This window comes from Lipophrys pholis, assembly GCF_963383615.2.
Source record: "Lipophrys pholis genome assembly, chromosome: 3".
NCBI lineage: Eukaryota > Metazoa > Chordata > Actinopteri > Blenniiformes > Blenniidae > Lipophrys > Lipophrys pholis.
Window position 1 is genome coordinate 26,792,561 of NC_137627.1, and position 21,407 is coordinate 26,813,967.

Sequence of the window (21,407 nt, forward strand, 5' to 3'; positions counted from 1 at the left end):
AGTCCACAGGCTCACCCGCCGGCACAACTTTGGCTGACAGGTCCACAAATGACAATGTTAACCGCCTTCTCCTTCTCTGCCACCACAACAAACTCTGTGTCGTTGATGCCTAGTTTCCTCGGAAACTCATCCATCACTGGACATAGTACAGCCCAGATGGCAGAACCAGGAAAGCACAGGACCACATCCTTATTTAAAGACAACAAGCAAGAAATACTTACATCAATTACCATCTTTTAAACAATACAGGCATGAAAAACAAAAAGCAAAACAAGTGACAACCAACCCATATAATGCAAAATTAAGCAAGCATATATCCCAAAAGGGTGGTGAGGGGGAGAAAACCAGACAAGAGAAAACATTTTTAAACAAAGACAAGACAAAAACACTTAACTGAAGAGTAAACATAATTACAATAACAAGAGATTAGAAAAAGTATTACAAATAAAAAGGCTACATATCCAAGACAGAAAAGAGTAACAGCTTTTCCGCTTGATTAAGGGTTGAAAACAGGTGGAATACGAGCCTCTTTAGGAATATCTGTCCAAAAAAGACCATAAATGCCACTTCCCAAGGTCTGCGCTTTCTGTAGTCCAATATAGGTTGAGAAAGGGTCCCATATTTCATAGAATGAAGAGGGTTTGTCCTGGAACCTGTAGGTCATTGCCTCCAGGGGTAAGAGTTCTATTATATTTTGTATCCACATTGAGAGCTGAAGAGGTTTGTCACAGATCCATTTGAAACAGATGCATCTTCTAGCACCAAACAAAAGGACATTAAGGAGTTTTATCACGTTGGGATTGAGGTTAAGAACAGAATGCAAACCAAGAATACAAGATATAGGCTTAAGATCTAAGTCTTTACCAAATATTTCAGGAATTACATACATTTTCCCATAACATTTTGATGAAAGGACAGTCAAAGATACAGTGGCAGTATGTCCCCTCAATGACCTTACATTCATTACAATGGGATGGAGTAATGTATATACCCAGATAGGAAAACCCAGAAGGGGGGCCATCGGAAAGGGGCAGAGCTATATGATGTCCAACGTGTATTATGAGTTAGGGGCATAGCCTCTGATTTGGTGTAATTAATTTTATAGCCTGAGAACCGCTCAAAAGTTTAAATGATCTTGATAACTTTTGAGATGGAGACTTCAGGGTTGCTCAAGAATAACAGAATGTCATCAGCATAGAGCGAAATGATATGCTTAAAAGGAACTACATTGATACCTGTCACCAGAGGATCGCTCCGTATCACCTCTGCCAAAGGCTCTATTGCCAGAGCTAAACTAAAGCGGGGAGATAGGGCACCCCTGACGGGTGCCACGCCCAACCAGAAATGTAGGTGACTTCCAGCCATTTTTAAGAACTGATGCTCGAGGAGAATCATGTCCTGACTTTTCAACTAAAAGCTCCAAACTCCTTCAAATTATAAGTCTATCTTTATCAAAGATCACAATTGTGTTCTTTAGCTATTTGTATTGATCTCAGACACTTTTAAGTGTTTTAATCAAAGTTTTGTTATTTGCTAATTTGAGCTCCAGCGATTTCATCTCACACTACATGTTGTAACGGTCCATGTGTGTCTGTGTGTGTGTTTGTCAAGTCCACGTCTCTTACCCGGGTTTCACTTCCTGTTTTACTGTGTAATTCTCCGTCTGTCTGCGTCTGTCATTTGCCCTTCCCATGTAGTACTCTGTGTGTGTTTGTCTCACCTGTGACGTCCCTCGTCTCATGAACTTAAAGCTTGCTCCTTCATGTCTCTGTGCTCGATTGTCATTGTTGCTCTGTCTTCATGACCCCAGCCCCTTCCTTGTGTACTCCCTTGTGGGCTTCTCGTGTTTATGGGTTTCTCCTGTGTGCCAACCTCTGCCTGGACCTGGACGGCCTTCTCGAACGCCGCTCGTAAATCTGTTTGCCTTGTTTTTTCAATAAAGCCTGAGAACTCTATTTTTGTGTGCGAGTCTGCTTCTAGGTTCTCCAGGGATCCTCCTGTCACATGTAGAATAGCATTATTGACAACTACAGAGGGGATGTAGAGTAACTACAGAGGATATGTAGAGTCACTACAGAGATGTAGAGTCACTACAGAGAATATGTAGAGTCCAGAAAGAGATGTAGAGTCACTGCAAAGGACATGTAGAGTCACTACATAGATGTAGAGTCACTACAGAGATGTAGAGTCACTACGGAGGAGCTGTACAATAAGTACAGAGGTTTAGAGTAATTACAGAAGATATGTAGAGTCCAGACAGAGATGTAGAGTCACTACAAAGGACATGTAGAGTCACTACATAGATGTAGAGTCACTACAGAGGAGTTGTAGAATCAGTACATAGGTGTAGAGTCACTACAGAGGATATGTAGAGTCACTACATAGATGTAGAGTCACTACAGAGGAGCTGTAGAATCACTACAGAGGAGCTGTACAATCAGTACGGAGGTTTAGAGTAATTACAGAAGATATGTAGAGTCCAGACAGAGATGTAGAGTCACTACAAAGGACATGTAGCGTCACTACATAGATGTAGAGTCACTTCAGATGAGATGTAGAATCACTACAGAGATGTAGAGTCACTATCAATCAACTTTATTTATATTGCACTTTTTATACAATTAATGTAATACAAAGTGCTTAACATAATTTAAAAACAGTGCAAAGATACAACAGATATATAAGAAACAAGTGAGCACACACGCGGAGACACACACACATACACACACACACACACACATGCAGAGTGGTATGGAGACACGGCAGGGCACTGAGGACTAAGGTTAGGAAAGGCCACATTTGGGGGCCGTCCACATTGGGAGTAGCACACCCTCTAACCACAGGGGGCACAGACAGACAGATCCTCCAGCCTGGACAGACCGGCGAATCCCAAAACATACATAGGGGACCAACCAGGTGCCCGGGACGGGGAAACCCACGGGACCGCCCCACAAGTGGGGAACGTGGCCACCACCAGTGTAGCGACCCCTGAGAGGAATCACTGGAGATAAAAGATTCAGTTAAAAACCTAATAAAAGTAGATAAATAGATCATAGATAAAGTAGATAAAAGTCGATAAATAAATAGGTAATACACATATCTGCATATATACATATATATACATATACACATATATAAAAATCAGTTAGTTCAGGTCTTGGTCCTGGTTTTAGGCACAATTAAAAGACCAGCGCCGGTGGACCTCAGGGTCCGTGAGGGTCGATATGGTAAAAGCAGGCCAGATAAATAGGAGGGTGCAAAACTGTTAAGACACTTAAAAACGAATAAAAGAACCTTAAAATCAATCCTGAAGCGAACGGGGAGCCAATGCAGCAATTTTAAAACAGGCATGATGTGGGCCCGCACTCTGGTCCTTGTCAGCACTTGTGCAGCAGAGTTCTGTAGTAGTTGGAGCATTGACAAGGTTTTTTGGGGGAGACCAGAGAGCAGGGCATTACAATAGTCTAGCCTACAGGAGATAAAAGCATGAACACCTCTGCACTTGCCTGAGAGAGGAGTGGGCGGACTCTGGCTATGTTCTTCAGGTGATAAAAACCAGTCTTTGTGACATTTTTGATGTGTGAGATAAAATTAAGCTCAGAGTCAAACCTCACGCCCAGGTTTGGGGATGGGTTAAAATCTAACAGTTTTGGTAAAAAAAATGTTCTCTCTGGTGTTCAGGACCTATAACTAAAACCTCTGTTTTGTCCTGGCTGAGCTGAAGGAAGTTTGCTGCCATCCAAGACTTAATATCTAAAATGCAGTTAAGAAGGGCATCAATTAGCCTTGTGTCATTAGGAGACACCGCCACATACAGCTGTGTGTCATCAGCATAGCTGTGGAAGCTGATGCCCTGTCTCCTGATGACATCCCTTAGTGGCAGCATGTATAGATTAAAAAGGATTGGGTCTAAAATCGATCCTTGGGGAACCCCACAGCTGATTTCATGGGTTCCTGAGGAATGTGTATCCATACTTACAAAGAAGCGTTGATCTGTCAGATAAGAACTGAACCACTTAAAAACATTACCACAGACACCGGCCAGATTCCTGAGTCTATCTAATAAAATGGCATGAATGATGTCAAAAGCAGCACTAAGATCCAATAAAATCAAGACTGTGAGCTGTTGGGAGTTTTGATTGCACCTGATGTCATTCAAAATCTTTAAAAGGGCTGTCTCTGTGCTGTGGTTCTTCCTAAAACCAGACTGATGCGTCTCTAAAATGTTATTTGTAAGTAAAAAATCATTGAATTGAGTAAAAATAATTTTTTCAAAGGTTTTGCTTAAAAACGGTAAGTTGGATACGGGACGGTAGTTATTAACAAACACCAATTTGAATAAAAACTCATCACCCACTACCTCACTACCTCGTGAGGATTACGCCCATCACCTCAGAAGCAAAATAAATGACATCAGATCTAGTCTTTTACCTTTACAAAGTTTTAACTCACCCGGACTGGTGCCTTCACCCGACTGGACTGCTTTGCCCTGGTCGACGCAAGAACACTTAGTTGAGTTTTCTCCCAAGTTCACCCAAAAACCTGCCTTTTAGATCCAATCCCTACATCACTTTTTAAGTCATTTTGTGGGTTCTTTGAGGAACAGCTTTTAAACATGGTCGACTGCTCTCTTCAGACGGGTGTTTTCCCCACCGCCTTTAAAGCGGCTGTGGTGAGGAAGAAGAGCAGTTTAAACCCCAAGGTTCTTAAAACACTACAGAAATATTGAGTCACTACAGAGGAGATGTAGAATCACTTCAGAGATGTAAAGTCACTACAGAGATGGAGAGTCACTACAGAGGAGATGGAGAGTCACTACAGAGGAGATGTAGAATCACTTCAGAGATGTAAAGTCACTACAGAGATGGAGAGTCATTACAGAGGAGATGGAGAGTCACTACAGAGGAGATGGAGAGTCACTACAGAGGAGATGTAGAATCACTTCAGAGATGTAAAGTCACTACAGAGATGGAGAGTCACTACAGAGGAGATGGAGAGTCACTGCAGAGATGCAGAGTTACTGCAAAGAAGATGTAGAGTCACAACAGAGATGCAGAGTTTCTACAAAGAAGATGTAGAGTCACTACAGAGGAGATGTAGAGTCACTACAGAGATGTAGAGTCACTACAGAGGAGATGTAGAGTCACTACAGAGATGCAGAGTTACTACAAAGAAGATGTAGAGTCACTGCAGAGAAACTACAGAGGTTTCTACCCAAAGCTGCTTTAATCTAAAACTAACTCTGACCTGAAAACCCATGTTCATGTCAAATTGTCCTTGGTTCCTCTAGTTTTGTTTGAACACTGAGTCTTGGAGGGTGGATGTTACTGTCTTGGCTCAGTTGCCAGAGCGGCAGGTCTTCCCCTCCAAAGGTTAGTAGTTCAATCTCCTGCAGTAGAAATGTGCAGTGACCACCTCTTTAGAGAAGAAAATATTCACAAGGCCGAGCTGTGGTGAGGTGACCACTGGACAATGTTTACTGCTTAACGTTACACTCTTAGTGTTTCATGTGAGAAATCTTTATTGTTAGTAAAAATACATTATTATTATTATTAAATACGTACACAACTCATTTTTAGTTCCAAAGAATGCTGATATTTACAGTTATGTTCACATTGGCACACACTTTGATGGATTATTAAAGACTGGGTTATGTCAAAGTTTATTCATGGTGCTATAACACTATAGTGAAACCAACATAATTCAACATATAAAGTCAGAATTAGTTTTCCAAATTCTTAGTATAGAACCGTGCATATCGTTCATAATTTTCTGTGAATTATGCAGTGAAAAAAGAAAAGTCAATTTTTAAATATGAAAAGAAACCTAAAAAATAAGGTTGTTTAGTGGTTAGCACAACTTTTCTCCGAGTCCAGAAACATGCATGAAAAGTCTGGGGGTTCCCAAAAGTTTGGTTTTTTTTTAAACATAAAACTTATTGGAAAAAAAATAATTATAATAATAATAATAAATACATACATACATACATACATACATACATACATACATACATACATACATACATTAATAGTAGCAACATTATTTAACTGAAATACATATTTTTTGAATTGAGTAGGTTATAATTCCAATGGCTATGAAAAGATATAGTGCATTATGTTATTTAAAAACTTAATGAAGTGTCTTTTCAGAAGGTTTGACCAGATTACAGATTCAAACCCTCAAACTTGCACAAGAGAAGCTCTTCTATTTATGTCTTATATCTTTATATGAAAAACTTAATTAGATGCGGGATTCCAGCAGAGACAGAAGTTATGTTGAATCTCTGTGGTCCCGCCTGGATTCACTGACTTTATAATTCCACAGTGAAATGTCTCCTGATAAGAAAAGCAGAAAAGTAAACGATCAGCTCCTCTCAGCTTGTTCTCAGCTGGTTTTCTCTAAAAGCTCAGACAATTGATCTGCAGACTCATCAGACCTCGAATAAGATCCCAAAGCAACGTTAGATGATAAATGAGAACAGATCTTATCAGGAAACTAAAAACAGTGAGAGCCTTTGAATCGGTAAAACAGAGCGACTGCATGCATGTGCTCAGGGTTCTGCTGATCCAGAGTGGAGAAGTGTGGTTCTGGAGGTTGATGCCCTCCTCTGACCAGCAGACGCAGTGCATGAGGGCCGCTTGACTGAGAAACCCAACAACCAGCAGACCAACAGCTGAGGACTCTTTTTGATCTGAATGTCTTCTTTTCAGCGTTACTTCACTGACTCTTGCTGCTTAACATTTTCTTTCTCTTTCCCCTCTGCCTTTTGTATTTGACACACATTTCTGTTTAACGTTAAACCACTTCATGGATTAATTCTGCTCACAACAAATCCTTCAAAAATCCTTCTGGAGAATATCTCAATCTGTGCATGATATGATTTAATCTTAAATTGGTGTGTGTTAAATGCTAGATCCTCCCTGTGGTGTCTTTCATGTAGTTTGGTGCATGTTAAGAGAAACAAGCAAAGAAAGAAAGAAGGCAGATCTGTGGTGAAGCAGATTTATGGATCCACTTTAGTTTTTCACACAGAAGATTCAGATGTGAGTCTGAGGAAAACTACTGAGGTTGTGGACAGTTCGGATTAAAGATGCTGATCCAGGGATTAGTGCTGAAAGCAGATCAGAAGTATCTTTATGGTTTCTGATCAGGTTTCACCAGAATTCAGTCAGTTTTATTTTGTCACACAAAACATCCTCATTGAAAATAATAAAGCCTGTTTTCCTTGGTTGGTGTTTCCTCAAATTTGTGTATTTCTTCTTTTATTAAGTCTTCCAGTTGGATGCATCATTTAATCCTGACTGGATCTTTACATTGCTTTGGTCTGCAGAATCTCAAATCTTTTTATTTGAATCAGTGAAGATTATCAAGCTTTTCTGCAACAGCATCAAAAAGTCTAATGACCACATGTCTGTGTTTTCTTTTATAACAATATGCTTCCTTTGGTAAGGTGAAGCTTCTAAACAGGTCGAAACACAGCGGATTACAAAGAGCAGAATAGAATCAGTACATTCAAATCTACTGATTCAGTTCTGAAACGGTCAGGAAGTACCCTCCAGGAGCAGAGCTGGAGACCACTCCTCTGCAGTAAGTAAGAGTGCCACCTAGTGGCTCCTCACCTCAGAGGCACAATGACTGAAGGACTCAAGTCTGATTTCTAATCACTGAAATCATTTAAATCACGTTGTGCTGAAATCTGGAGATGCACTTTTTTGTGTGTAAAATGTTAAAAAATACAAAAAAGCTCTTTAGTTTGAATTATATCCAACAGAATGACACACGCGCGCGCACACACACGCGCGCACACACACGCGCGCGCACACACACACGCACACACACACACACACACACACACACACACACACACACACACACACACACACACACACACACACACACACACACACACACACACACACACACACACAGACGCAGAGTAATGAGTGCTTCTGATTGGAGCTTGTTGCTCTGTTGTGGACCAGTGTGATGGCTGCACCTGAGCCCAGCAGCCAATCAGGAGAGAGAGAGAGAGAGAGAGAGAGCGAGAGAGAGAGAGAGAGAGAGAGAGAGAGAGAGCGAGAGAGAGAGAGAGAGAGAGAGAGAGAGAGAGAGAGAGAGAGAGAGAGAGAGAGAGAGAGAGAGAGAGAGAGAGAGAGAGAGAGAGAGAGAGGGGCAGCATCTGATCAGATTGGAACAGATTACTTCAGAGTTTGGTCGAGTTGTTTCCTCAGTCTGAACTCATTTCAGGAGTTTATTTAACAGTTGGAGCAGACTAACACTTTGAAGATGTAAACCTCTGGCACGGAGCTGGATTCTGGATTCTGAGTCAGCCTTCAGATTTCAGAGGGAGGTTCCTCAGGGTCATCACACAGAGCTTTCCCTCATTATATCACTTTATTATAATCTCACCAAGCTACACAAATCACATGGAATCAGTGGGATTACATAAGTGGTATATATAACCTATCATTAAAAACACTGGAAAGAAAAGGAAACAGAGCTTCAGTTTACCAGAGCAGCATTTCTTCCCCCTGTGCAGTTGAACTTGTGACATTTAATCTGATTGCTGATAATAAAAAATTATTTTTAAGTTTTACGGCAGGTCGAAGTTTTAATACTGCAAATAACATCAGCACAGTTACAATGTATGGAAATTCCATTGATATCAAACATGAAACATGTAAGGTTTTTGTTCATGTAATGCAATGATCATATTCACGGGTCAGTTTGGATGATCACAGTATGCAGAGCAGCGATGCCAATACACTCAAAAGTAAGCTCACTAAAGACAAAGATGAATTGATCACAAAGAAAAAGACAATAGCTTCATAGATACAATGGAGAGAATCAAACCTCTCTTGACAGAATGTGAACCCAAAGAGTTTATCCTCAGAGGAAACATCTCCTCTTTATAGAATTCAACAAAGACACTGGACTTCACAGATGATGTGTTTTGAGGTTCTTTCTGGGTTTTTTGTAAATGTATATTGTGCAGTAAAATTCTAAAATGAGCAGAAATGTGGAAAGAGGTTAAGTTGAACATAAAAATGTAAATACCCAACAAGAAAGAAAAAGCATTGAATATTAACATGCTATTCAAGCGCATTCTTGAAATATGAAAGATGAGCATTTGAATGAACTGCAGGTTTGCTAATAAGCAGTTACATAAGTAACCTTCCACCCAGAGGCAGCAGAATATTTGAGTAATGTGGGGCATGCTGACTGATGTGTGACCAGATCCCAGCAGGCTCTTCTAGTCATGCAGATAACAGGAAATGCTCTGTGTTGGGCAGCGTTCAGCAACATTGGGCAGCATTGGGCAGCATTGGGCAGCGTTGGGCAGCGTTGGGCAGCGTTCGGCAGCGTTGGGCATCGTTGGCCAGCGTTGGCCAGCGTTGGCCAGTGTTGGGCAGCGTTGGGCAGCATTGGGCAGCATTGGGCAGCATTGGGCAGCGTTGGGCCTCCACACTCCACAATGTGCTGCTTTTCTGACAGACTGTCATTTGGTTCTACAAAAGCTGCAATAAAAACATAGAGCTGTGAGGGATCATTCAGCAAAGTTGTGAATAATCTTAGCCTTTTTACCCCACGCCATCAGCAGTCATTAGTGCTGATCCACGAGGCCTCCTCAGGAGCCTATTGATCACTCACTGACTGATTGATTTAGACAAATACTTTTTTCTCCCAGGGTGCGAGGTCGAGTCTCTCTCTGCTGTTAATTGAAGATAACACAGTGACAACAATGGCTTTCCTAATAGAGGGAGAGTTTCGTGATTGTCGCTGCAGAAAGAAAAGAAAATGAAGAAGGGGAGGAGGAGGGGGAGGAGGAAAGGGGGCTCTCTAATTAGGAAGCAGGGCGGTGTGGAGGCTGTGGCCGGCAGGCAGGCGACAGGCGCCGGGTCCCGGACAAAAGGCTGTCTGCTGCCCCAAACTCCCCCCTGCTTAACCCTTTAAACTGAGACACACACACACACACACACACACACACACACACACACACACACACACACACACACACACACACACACACACACACACACACACACACACACACACACACACACACACACACACACACACACACACACTTCACAGTTTAAGCAGCAGGACGATGAAGGAGAACCATGTCCAGACAACCTGGACACAATAACATGGGTCAGCACGTCTCCATCAGAGCTTCAGCTTGGTTTTACAGTCTGTGTGTCGCCACGCTGGATTGTGGTGAAATCCTTTTTTATCATGGCACTTAAATTAAACTTCTTGTTTTTGTGACCACATTTGGATTGTTCATCAGAATAGAATAGAATAGAATAGAATAGAATAGAATAGAAATACTTTGTTGATCCCAAAGGGAAACTCCTTCATATCATTTGGTAAAACATTTCTTCCACTGAGAGCAGCTCATTGTTGCTTCCAATTTGAAATGATGGAACCAAAAACCGAAACTCACCCAAGGATTAATAAAGTATTTTTGATTCTGATAAGTGAGAGTAAATAAGAACAGTCAGTTATTACTTTTGGTACTTTTTGCATTGTTGATGCAACAGTGGGACTCAATAGAGTGTACACAATCTAAATCATCCAATGCAGAGAGTTTTTGGACGAATACATAGACGGATGTTCAAAAAAAACATTGTTATACAACATTTTAGAACTAAATTTCAAAATTAAACAAATAATCACACACACACATACACAGAGGGAGAGAGAGAGAGAGAGAGAGAGAGAGAGAGAGAATACAACTGAATGCCACTAAAAGCTTGAGTAATATTGTTTTCCTATGTCTGAGAGTATTAAAATCTATAAGCATAATATCAGCATCAGTGGACACACTTTATTATTTCTTAAGTTTTTTTGTTTGTTTGTTTTGTTTTTTACAGTTACAATTTAACGTTTTCGGGAGCTTTCAGTCGATGATGCATAAATTAATAAATTGACCAACAGATTTTATAGGAGCAATTTTTTTTTTTTTTTAAAGTCACTGTAAGGATGTTTTTTTTAAACATTATTTTCTGTTTCCGGTCAGAAATTCATGAAGTTAGAATAATAATTGGTGTGAGTTCCAGTTGATTAATGGTTAAATGGTTAACGTTGGTGTTGGGCTGCAGAGGATGTGCGCAGCTTCCTATAGATCCTTTCATTTCAGCTCATTGCAGCTCTCCTTCTAAAAATACACGCAGACCACACAATACTGAAGGAAATGCGACTGACTGATGGAGGAGCTGCTCGAAATAAACCTGCACACATCAGTTACACACACAACAAATACAAATTACACACAGTAAACATGTGGAGGTAAACTTAAATCAGAAAAGATGCCTTGTCTAAAGCTGTAATGCCTGAAACCAAACCCACAAACATCACCAGGAGATTTAAATACATTTCCAATAGCATGCAAACTGAAACCAGTGTTATTTTCTTTTCAAATATTGAAAACCGCACGAGACGCTGCTGCTGCTTCCTGTTCTTTTACCGGCCAACAGAGGGCGCTCCTACCCCGTGTCACAGCACGCGCGCGCGCGCGCGCGCGCGTGTGTGTGTGTGTGTGTGTGTGTGTGTGTGTGTGTGTGTGTGTGTGTGTGTGAAGCCAATGGTTACATTGTTACGTTAGTTTCCACTGCTTTTTATTTTAATTTAATAATAATAATAATAATAATAATAATAATAATAATAATAACAACAACAATAATAATAATAATAATAATAAAAATAATAATTCTTCAAGCTTTCAACACAACGATTTTTTTTATTGAAACTGTGAGACAATCAGAAAAGAGAAATAAAAATAGCCAAACAAAAAAAGTAAACCAAATGAAAGAAGAGAAAATACCCGAACAACCAGCATAAACAAGATACTTCCATATTAAATATATTCATGATTAGATATGAATGAAATGGGAGGAGTTGCTTTGAATGTTTCCTGGCTGGAGTGAAGTAACCTGAGGTGTTAATCCATGTGGAGCGCTCTCTCTCTCTCTCTCTCTATTTCTCTCTCTATTTCTCTCTCTCTCTCTCTCTCTCTCTCTCTCTCTCTCTCTCTCTCTCTCTCTCTCTCTCTCTCTCGGTGGATGCAGATGAAAACATGGCACACACGTCTCCTACAAAAAGCAAGAAGCGCTCAGCTTCCATTTACAGTATATGTTCATGTAAAATGGGGAGAAGAAGAGCAGGAAGAAAGGAAGTAATGGAAATATATACACGCTAATATACAGCCTTGAATAAATTAATACCAATTGCATATTCTTGGATCTTAGCTTTATTTACAGAATTCTTTTTTAATTACATAAATAGTTCAGAAAGACTTTTTTCTGGCATGAAATGATAAGCGGTGCGTGTCTCTCCCGTCCCTTTTGAAATGATCAGCCTGGTGATCAGGCTCCTGTCTGCGCCTCGCCGCCGCAGTGCGCTCCTGCGAGTCCCGGTCCGACCGACTGCTGGGGCGATACTGGTCTTGTGTGGTCCACCTAAGACCTTGGCGTGTGTGTGTGTGTGTGTGTGTGTGTGTGTGTGTGTGTGTGTGTGTGTGTGTGTGTGTGTGTGTGTGTGTGTGTGTGTGTGTGTGTGTGTGTGTGTTTCAGCCACTTTGGGACCCACACGTTTTTTTTTTATTTTGTTTTTTTTATATATAGTTGTAAGATAATTTCCTAGCGGTTGTGATCCACTGGCAATAACCAACTAATCTTCTCTATAATCTTCATAGAGTCTGAAAATGTCACAACGTTTGGTTTTTGCTCTAATTCTCACTTTAAAATTCTAATTTGTTAATTACACTCACAACAAACCCAGTGGATTAAAAATGTGTGCGTTATCAAAATAATGGATTGTTTCTATCTTTTCCTCAGGATTTCTTCACATGTAGGAAAAAGGCCTCCCCGACCAGGAGGCCCTCTGGAAGCCACAGGGGGGCGCCACCTCACACTGTGGAAACCGCTGACCTCTGAGGATACACCAGATCTTGACTTACTTCACTTCCTTTAACTCTAACGTTTTGATTTTTCTAATTTGATGGTTATTTTGTGGCTGAATTCTCCTTTTGTGCATTTCTTTTTTGAATATATGTGTTTTTAACTGGTGCTTCTGAGTTTCTTGCAAGGTAATCCTGGACAATGATAAGACTGGGATTCAAATCAAATGTGTCTGATGGTGCAAAATTGTCCCGCAGGCTTTTCAGCCATTTCAGCTGTGGAGGAAACCTTCAATACTTGTGAATTTCAAAAGGTTAAATATAATTATATAGACTTATAGTTCTGTCTACCCGCAGCTTTGTTCTGAAATATTAGTAATCGGCCTTCATCGACCCTCATCGGTCAAACCCTCGTCCCAGGTCTCTGTCATGTGCTGCGTCGGACGTTTGCACTTGTAGTCCTCTGGATTTTCAAGCCAAGTCTCCATCTGATCCCAGCAGAGTCTGTATCACTTGGGAGAGTCTGCATTTGGAGAGGACTCCCTCTGGCCGTCCAGCCCGCTCACCAGTCTCTGGATGCTCTGCAGCTCGTTCACAGAGTCCTTCAGGGAGCTTTTTGGAGATGAGGCCCTCCCGCCCGAGGCTCCTGTCTTGTGGTTACTGTGGTGCTCCGGTGCGGGGCTGGTCTCCCTGCTGCCTGGTTTGGAGGACTCGGAGCCGGGGTTCAGGCCGCCCTGCAGGCTGGTGGCCAGCAGGCTGGAGCTCTGAGGCAGCGACACGGGGAGCTGGTACGGGTTGAAGCGCAGCCGGGGCCGGGACGAGCCCAGGAAGGGGTTCCTGGACAGCGGATTGGAGGTGCTGGTGGCGGGCAGGGCTGATGCTGATGCTGCTGCCGCAGCTGCCGCCATGTAGGTGTAGGGGTATGGGAAGAGACCCCCAAAAGGAGGCATGGGGATGCCCTGGTGGAGGAAACACAAAATACTTTCAGTCACCAGGTCAAATACTCTTAGTAGAGTCAGATCTCCTTCTTTGGATTATTAGAACCAGACACACAGAAGATATGAAACAGAGCAATCAACCCGCTTTTAATCCTCACATATCAGGAGAAATAAACAAATGTTCCACAAGTTGCAAACATCACATCCTGAAATGTGACTTTTGTTATTTTCAGGACGAAGTGAAAGGCAGCTTCACATTAACAGCGACGGTCCTGCGGAGGTAAAGTAACTCCTGCGTGCGCTCCCTCTCTCCCCTCCGCCTCATGTCAGGTGCAGACCAAAACTAAAACAAAGTCTGACTAGATGGAAATCCTTACCTGAGAGGCGAGCATGTGCTGGGAGAGATGGAAGGGGAACGGGTTGGGGGTCCCTCCTACGGCGGCCTGGGCGGCGAGGCCACCGTTTTCCAAAGCACTTGCTCCAGATACAGAGGCCAGTAGATGCCCCATGCCCAAGGCAGAAAAGGCTCCGGGGGCCATTGCAAACTGGCCGGGGTGAAATAACAGCGGCGATCCGGCGTTCAGCGGGTTAAAGAACTGCTGACTGTGCAGGCCGGACAGAGCCAGGCTTTGTAAGTGGCTGGGGCTGAAGTGTGAGGGGCTCTCGGTCTGAACCACCAGAGGGGAGAACACGTCCTTGCTGGCACTGATGCCGCCGACCTCCGAGTCTTTTGTCAACGTGTCCGTGGTGTCCTTCCTGTGCCGGCTCTCCCCTTTGTCCTTCTCCACGTTCCTTATACTGAACATGGAGTCGTCCTTCTTCTCAGCACTGGGCCTTTCCCTCACATGCTCCTCGCACCGGGAGCTGTAGGGCGACACGGGATCGGGTCCTGGGCTGTTGGAGGCGGTGCAGCGATCGTCCGGATGGTCCAGCTCCTGCTCGCTGTCAGTGCATGTTTTCTCATCTGAGGACGCAGAGAGAGCGGCTGGTGTTAGGTTCTGCAGCTCCACCGCATGCCACCAACATGTATCACACTGTGAATCCACTGCACACTCTCTCCACACATCCACTCACTGTCACACTTTGGGTTTTAATTGAGGAAATTTGTGCAGAGTAAAATTAGAATTCTTTTAACAAAAGAATCAACTTAAAAAAGAGAATCTGAGTGTACCAATTTTAGGTGGTCAATTTGATAAATTTGAGTTTATAAAGTTGAGAAAAACAATAAATTCACAAAATAAAATAAATCAAGTTTTATCCTTTTTTTTTTTTTTTGAAAAAATTAACATGATCAAAAACATTTCCAAAGCTCAAATCGAACAGGGGTTTTACAATTAGGCTGATTTCATTATTTAATAGCTGGGAATTAGATAACAAGACTTAAACTAACAAGGTTTTTGTCTTCTTCTTTTTTTGACAACAAAGTAATAGAATTTGGAAAAACAATTATTAATTTAGTGAAACAAAGGGCAGCAAGGTGCTCAGGAAAACCGGAATATGTTAAACAGGTGGGGAATAATTTCATCCTTGAGAAATCTAAATCTTGTAAACATCTAAACAAGCTTTTTTTTTAATCCAAATTTATTTGCTCATACAAGGATCCCTCCAAATATTAAAACTCATTTTAAAGGGAAATATTCAAATTGGAATATCTGCTCAAATGCTAACCAAAATAAAGATGTTAGGATGATAAAGTCAGGGATGATTGTTTTACCTCGGCTGGGCCTGCTGAACCTCAGCGGGCTCGAACCGGCTCCCAACGGGGAATGAACCGCGTCCCGCCCGGTGGGGGCTTCCCCCGAGGATGCGTCCGAGTCCGCGCCGTCCCGGTCCGCTTTACACTGATCCTCATACATGCGCAAGGAGGGCATGGTCAGCTGCTTCCTGCAGGAGGGAAGCGGGAGGGTTCATCAGCATCATACTACTAACACTAATACTAATACTACAAATAATAATAATAACAATAAACACACACACACACACACACACACACACACACACACACACACACACACACACACACACACACACACACACACACACACACACACACACACACACACACTGCAGGTACCTCTTCTCTCTCCTCCCGTTCCCCGTGTCTCTGAATCCTTTTGCAAACGGGTTGTTGTCTATCTTCAGCTGTGTGATCTGCCCAAAACAAACACACATTTTAGGTGTGGGAACGCAATCAAACACACCCAAGTCCCACATTGTCACACACTATTGTGTCCAACTGTCCATTATAAGTACTTTTACGCACACAGCGTGTTGAAGCGTGGCCAACATCAGGCCCCACATTTACATTATTAATCAAATGATGGGGCGTTATTCTCATAGGCCCCTGGAGGGAGATTCTGCCACGAAATATTCCTCTATGGGGGGCCACACAAGGCTCTGATCCCCAGAAAAAAAGATGCAGAGGGAGCAATAGTTGAACAGATGACTATAGCGCATCAATAATTAATAGCGTGGTTTGGATCACGATGTGTCCTGATGTGGAAGGAGGAGCGCGGTGCGCAGGGAGCCGCCACAATGCGCTCGACCAGAGGCCCCGGTGTACCGGGACACCCAAGGAGTCGCCAAAGGCCCCGTGTACCGGGACACTCCCGCCCCTCACGGCCCTCCATTGGACCTCGCTTCAGGCAGTTTGAGCCGCTTCCAACATGTGTCCACTCTGACCAGATAATAAATGATCTATAATCGGTGGTGACTCTTTAACAACAAGACTCAATTCCCAATGCGCCCCAAGAGGGCAGAATAGAGAATCCGCTCTACAATGCACATATCTGAAACATTATGGAATAAAAAGGAAATACATTTCCACAGGCTTTATAGAGACTAAAATTAAAACCACATAAAAAGTGATTTCGGCCATGTTTGATATCAAAACAAAACAGTCTCTGCGCTGCTTTTACGCACAATTTCTCCTCCTCTGGTTAAGGTTACAGCCCATATAACTCGTGACAAGCTGATAACACACACATAAACACACACTCGATTTGAATTCATAGTCAGATCTGTCCGCTGCGCCTCGTCCAAGCAAAGCAAGCAATTAAAAAAAATCAAGTGGGACATGGGAGTCCTCTGCAGGGAAATTAGGCGACCTACAAAATCAGATTAAGTCTTCGGGGTCTGTTGGTGGTGGGGGAGGGGACGCATGGAGACACATTTATTATGCAAAGTGTATGAGCCATATATCCGACTCACCTTGTCGTTCTGGTAGGCCGTCACGGCCACGAACTCGGTCTCCGGGAACACGTAGGTCCGGAAGGTGCTGTAAGGCAGCTTGAGGATGTCGTTGGCCCGCACTATGTGGAACCGGGGCTGGTACTTGTGCATGGAGTTCAGGATGGTCTGGACCAACACACACGAAAACACACAGCTACCGAGTGAATATACTGGCGTGCCAAGTTCACGTTTATTCACAGAGCACATTTAAAAACGAGCTGAGCTGTGCAGGTTGTTAACAATTAAAAAAAATAAAAAAAAATTCGCAAAATTAGCACATGAGTCAAGAGGACTGTATCAATCCAACTGCGTTGTGATGTGTAGTAATAGTTAAGAAGAAAAAGAGACACCGGATTAAAAATGTTACACTGACTGCAAACAGACATGTCAGTAATTAAAAATAGAGCAGGCCACACACACTTCACGAGGTGATTTCATCCAGTTTCTGAAAGCACAAGCGCATCTTATTGTAAAATTACCAGACACGCCACAAACCTGGATTTAGACTTCACCAACTTTCACAACTGGCGTTTAATAAATGAGTTTACATCTTATGAATATTTTTGAAAACATTCTAAGTCAAATTAAAACACGATCCGCAGCTGCTGAAAAACAAAGTCTACCTGAAACGTAGTCATAATTATTTATGTTGACATGTAAATGTCGGATTTATCTCTGTGAAAACTCCTCCAGCCTGCCAGGCAGCCACACTATTTCATATCTGCGCCTGGATCCGTGACCTCTTATATTTAATTAGACTATTTTTCCACATATTATTGCCAGTAACAGATTGGGAACAATGCTGGGATCATTTTGTATACAATACGCAAGGATAATGCCGCATTTCTGCCAAAGTCAACGCGTCACTCACACTTTTCCACGGAGCTGTGCGATCAGACTGCAGGTCTGAGAGGTGAGAGTCGGCCTAGGTCATCTCTCCCTGACCCGGTTTCATGATATACCACTTAATCCCCTGCCTCTGAGCACTCACATATAATGTCCTTGTGTTTTTATTCCAGTTAGGAGTTTTATGTTTGAACCAGAGGGTAAAACGTTGAGAAGGTGCGCGGCTCCGGGCCTGCGGCTGGGCTTGCACACACACGCACGCGCACACACACACACACACACACACACACACACACACACACACACACACACACACACACACACACACACACACACACACACACACACACACGCGCACACACACACACACACACACACACACACACACGCGCGGGCCTTGGTTTGGATATTTCAGTTTGAGAGGGGAGAAAAATGCATGCTGAGAATATTTTGGAGAGCGACAAGTAAACAAGCTCAGCCATGGTGGGAAGGCAAGTGCGAACATTGTCAACAGATTTGAGCTGAATTCTACGCACACGTATTGTGTTTATCTGGGACGTGTCGCATTATGTGTTAAATGTGGAACATTTATTCTGCACATTTTAATAACCCCGCCAAATAAATGTCCAAGCTGTTCTTTTATTCATTTACCCAGCACCCATCTCTGTTCTTTAGATAAACGTCATTACATTTTCTATCATTTCTCCACTTGATTCATCTCATTTTCTTTCATCTCCAAAACGCGTAAAAGTTAGTCTCCCGTCTGTTCCAGCAGTTTTCACCTCATGCAGCTACAATATGAGATGAAAACTCAAAACTGCAGTTATACTTACAAATCCGTGTTTATCCGAGATGTTGTTGGTCAGTTTCAGTTTATGGAAAGCAACAGGCTTGGCCATCCACTGCTCGCCGGTAGCCGGGCTGTCCGGGTGGATGTACATCCTCTTGGGCATCTCGGGGTCGGCCTTGCCCGCCACCATCCAGCGGGAGTTGTGGAACTTGTAGCGGCAGTCGTCCGCTGCCACAATGTCCATCAGCAGGATGTATTTAGCTTTTTTATCCAGCCCGTTAATTCGCACTTTGAACGGAGGGAACATTCTCCTGAAGAGACAAACACACACACACACACACACACACTGGGGAGTCAACACACCAGCGATCCAACCGAAAACACACACAACACAACACCAAACTAAGAAAACTAATCTGACAAACGAAGCGATGGAGGTCGCTCTGACATGTGGAAATATTATAAATTATTCTTCAAATGTCCAAGCAGAAAAACACGGAGTGCGCGTCTGCGGTGTGTGTGTGTGTGTGTGTGTGTGTGTGTGTGTGTGTGTGTGTGTGTGTGTGTGTGTGTGTGTGTGTGTGTGTGTGTGTGTGTGTGTGTGTGTGTGTGTGTGTGTGTGTGTGTGTTGTCTGAGTCCACTACAAAGCTGGGCAGTATATTTATGACTCCAGCTCTTCTCGTCCTGCTTTTTGAAATGTTTATAAAACCCAGAAGCGCCGCTGCCTCCTCACAATGCCTTTTTGGAGATAAACCCGGATTGACACATTTCCACTGAAAATATCCTAATTATCAGCTCTGGAATTTTAACAAAAAAATATTCTAAATTTATCAACAAAAAACAACCACGACCCCTCTTCATTAAATTGAGATTTTATTCTTAAATGTGGCCCTAAATTTTGCCACGTACGAATCAAAATAATCGTGTAATCGGTGAAAAAAATAGGCGGTAAATATATATATATATATATATATATATATATATAATTTTTTTTTACATGTTTTCTGCTTCGTTTTATAATTTTTAAAAAGATTAATATTCTGTGGTGAAAAAGTCTAGAATTATAGCTAATAAAAGGCCTGACACATAAGCTATCATTTATTAAGGCGAATACATAATTGTATCTTCTGTAAATGAGTCGATTTGAAGATAATCTCTGTCAAAACGGAGCAATCTTCTTTCAACACGGGCATTGTCGCTGAATCCATGAAATGAATTAAAAACTGGAGTGGTTCTTACCTTCCGGACTTGGTAATAACCATCTCCGTCCCGAGTTTATGAAACTGGTCCCAAAGATCCTTGGCTTCCAGTGTAACTTTGGGGTCGTCGTCCACCTCCTCTTCGGGCTCCAGGCTCTTCATGCCGCGGAGATGAGCCGCCTGATGGTGGCTGAGGGCCGGGTGGAGCCCAGCCTCCGCCGCCCCGGCCAGGCCGTGGTCCGGGATGGGCTTTGTGAGCGCCCCGGGAGGGAGGCTGAGCGCCGGGAAGAAGGAAGGCTGCGCGGCCGCTAAGAAGGCGGACATGGGGAAGTCGGTCGCCCGGTGTGCGTGGAAAGGGTGATAAGCCATTGCAGTCCCTGTAAAAACTGGATCTCTCATCGGTGCATCCACAAAAAGCGAAGTGAAATAATGGATATTTGTGGTGGTAAATCTCCCAGACCTAAAGCCAGAGTAGGTCCGCGCGTCGCGACCGCTGAACGTGTTGTAACGCGGCGGAGAGCAGCGCAGCGCCTCGCGCACACAGCGTGCTGTCGGAGTGAAGAAAACAGCCCAGAGTTGATGTGTTTGTTTCCGTTGGTTCCCGCGAAGAGTCCGAGAATCGGGGCGGCGCGGCTGTGAGCGGAGCCCGGTGCGTCGCTGTGCGTCTCACGGAGAAAGAAGCTGTTTCTCTGCTTCAGTCATCCCACACTGACTGGAGAGATGTGGCCTCGTTCACTGCAGATCTGTGACTATCTCACATGTCCTTCCTGCCTCCATCCCCAACACTAATGAACCAAGCCCCTTTGATTGCTGATTTTACGCTTTCTGGACCAATTGTGGGCCCCTATAGGCGTGGTTCTGACAGCTCCGGCCAGACTCTGCGAGAGGAGGGGGGACAAGAAGGTGTCGGAAGCATTAGCAGTAAGAAAACATGTCAACAGAATAAAATATTAACCAATGACAGGAAAGATCGGGAAATCCCACCCCCATTTCCAAGCCAAACACCGGGTCAGCCCTCAGTTCTTGGCCGGTGGAGGCATCACCTCTCTCGGCTTGCGTTTTTTACAATGTCGCCTCCGGAGAAACGAACCTGTGCACAGACTCACTGTCTCAACACTCACCTCTATACAGAGGAGCAGCTCCACTCCTGCACATTTACCACAGTCCTTTCAGAGCAACTCTCAACAGTAAATCCAGCGCCTCGCAGCTCGTGTTCTGCATTCCGGAGAGATTTATTTTCAAAGAGCTGCTGCTCTCCCGCTCCATCTCTGTAACAACAGACTCTGTCATTATTCCACTGGGCTGTTTTTCACGCTTAGGCTGGATTTGCCTCACAATATCCATTCTATGTTAGCCGTGTTTAGAGTGACTTCAGCCTCAAACAGAGGCGGCTTTCCCAGGCGAGAGCCGCGTCTCTGTGCGTCTCCCTGATCCAGCTGATGGCGGCGGCGGTGGCGGCGGCGGCTGAGGCGTCACGCAGGCTGGAGCGTACAGAGCG

At 43.4% G+C, this 21,407-nt stretch overlaps 1 protein-coding gene across 1 annotated transcript; it reads right to left on the reverse strand.

The window, feature by feature from the left end:
* Window positions 1-11,729: 11,729 nt before the first annotated feature.
* Window positions 11,730-20,817, reverse strand: tbx2b (T-box transcription factor 2b). The gene is made up of 7 exons (XM_080459251.1): window positions 19,950-20,817; window positions 18,753-19,020; window positions 17,053-17,199; window positions 15,917-15,993; window positions 15,557-15,726; window positions 14,220-14,806; window positions 11,730-13,863 (listed from the first exon to the last, which is right to left on the reverse strand). The coding sequence occupies exons 1-7, from the start codon at window positions 20,306-20,308 to the stop codon at window positions 13,414-13,416; spliced, it is 2,058 nt and encodes a 685-aa protein (XP_080315377.1). The 5' UTR covers window positions 20,309-20,817; the 3' UTR covers window positions 11,730-13,413.
* Window positions 20,818-21,407: the final 590 nt, after the last annotated feature.

What these genes read in the sequence shown, in the direction of transcription:
- tbx2b (XM_080459251.1), bottom strand. Translation starts at nt 20,308, where the DNA reads ATGAGAGATCCAGTTTTTACAGGGACTGCAATGGCTTATCACCCTTTC. An exon ending in GTTATTACCAAGTCCGGAAG is followed by an intron (nt 19,021 to 19,949) that starts GTAAGAACCACT and finishes TTGTCTCTTCAG; the next exon opens with GAGAATGTTCCCTCCGTTCA. An exon ending in CGGCCTACCAGAACGACAAG is followed by an intron (nt 15,994 to 17,052) that starts GTGAGTCGGATA and finishes TGTTTTGGGCAG; the next exon opens with ATCACACAGCTGAAGATAGA.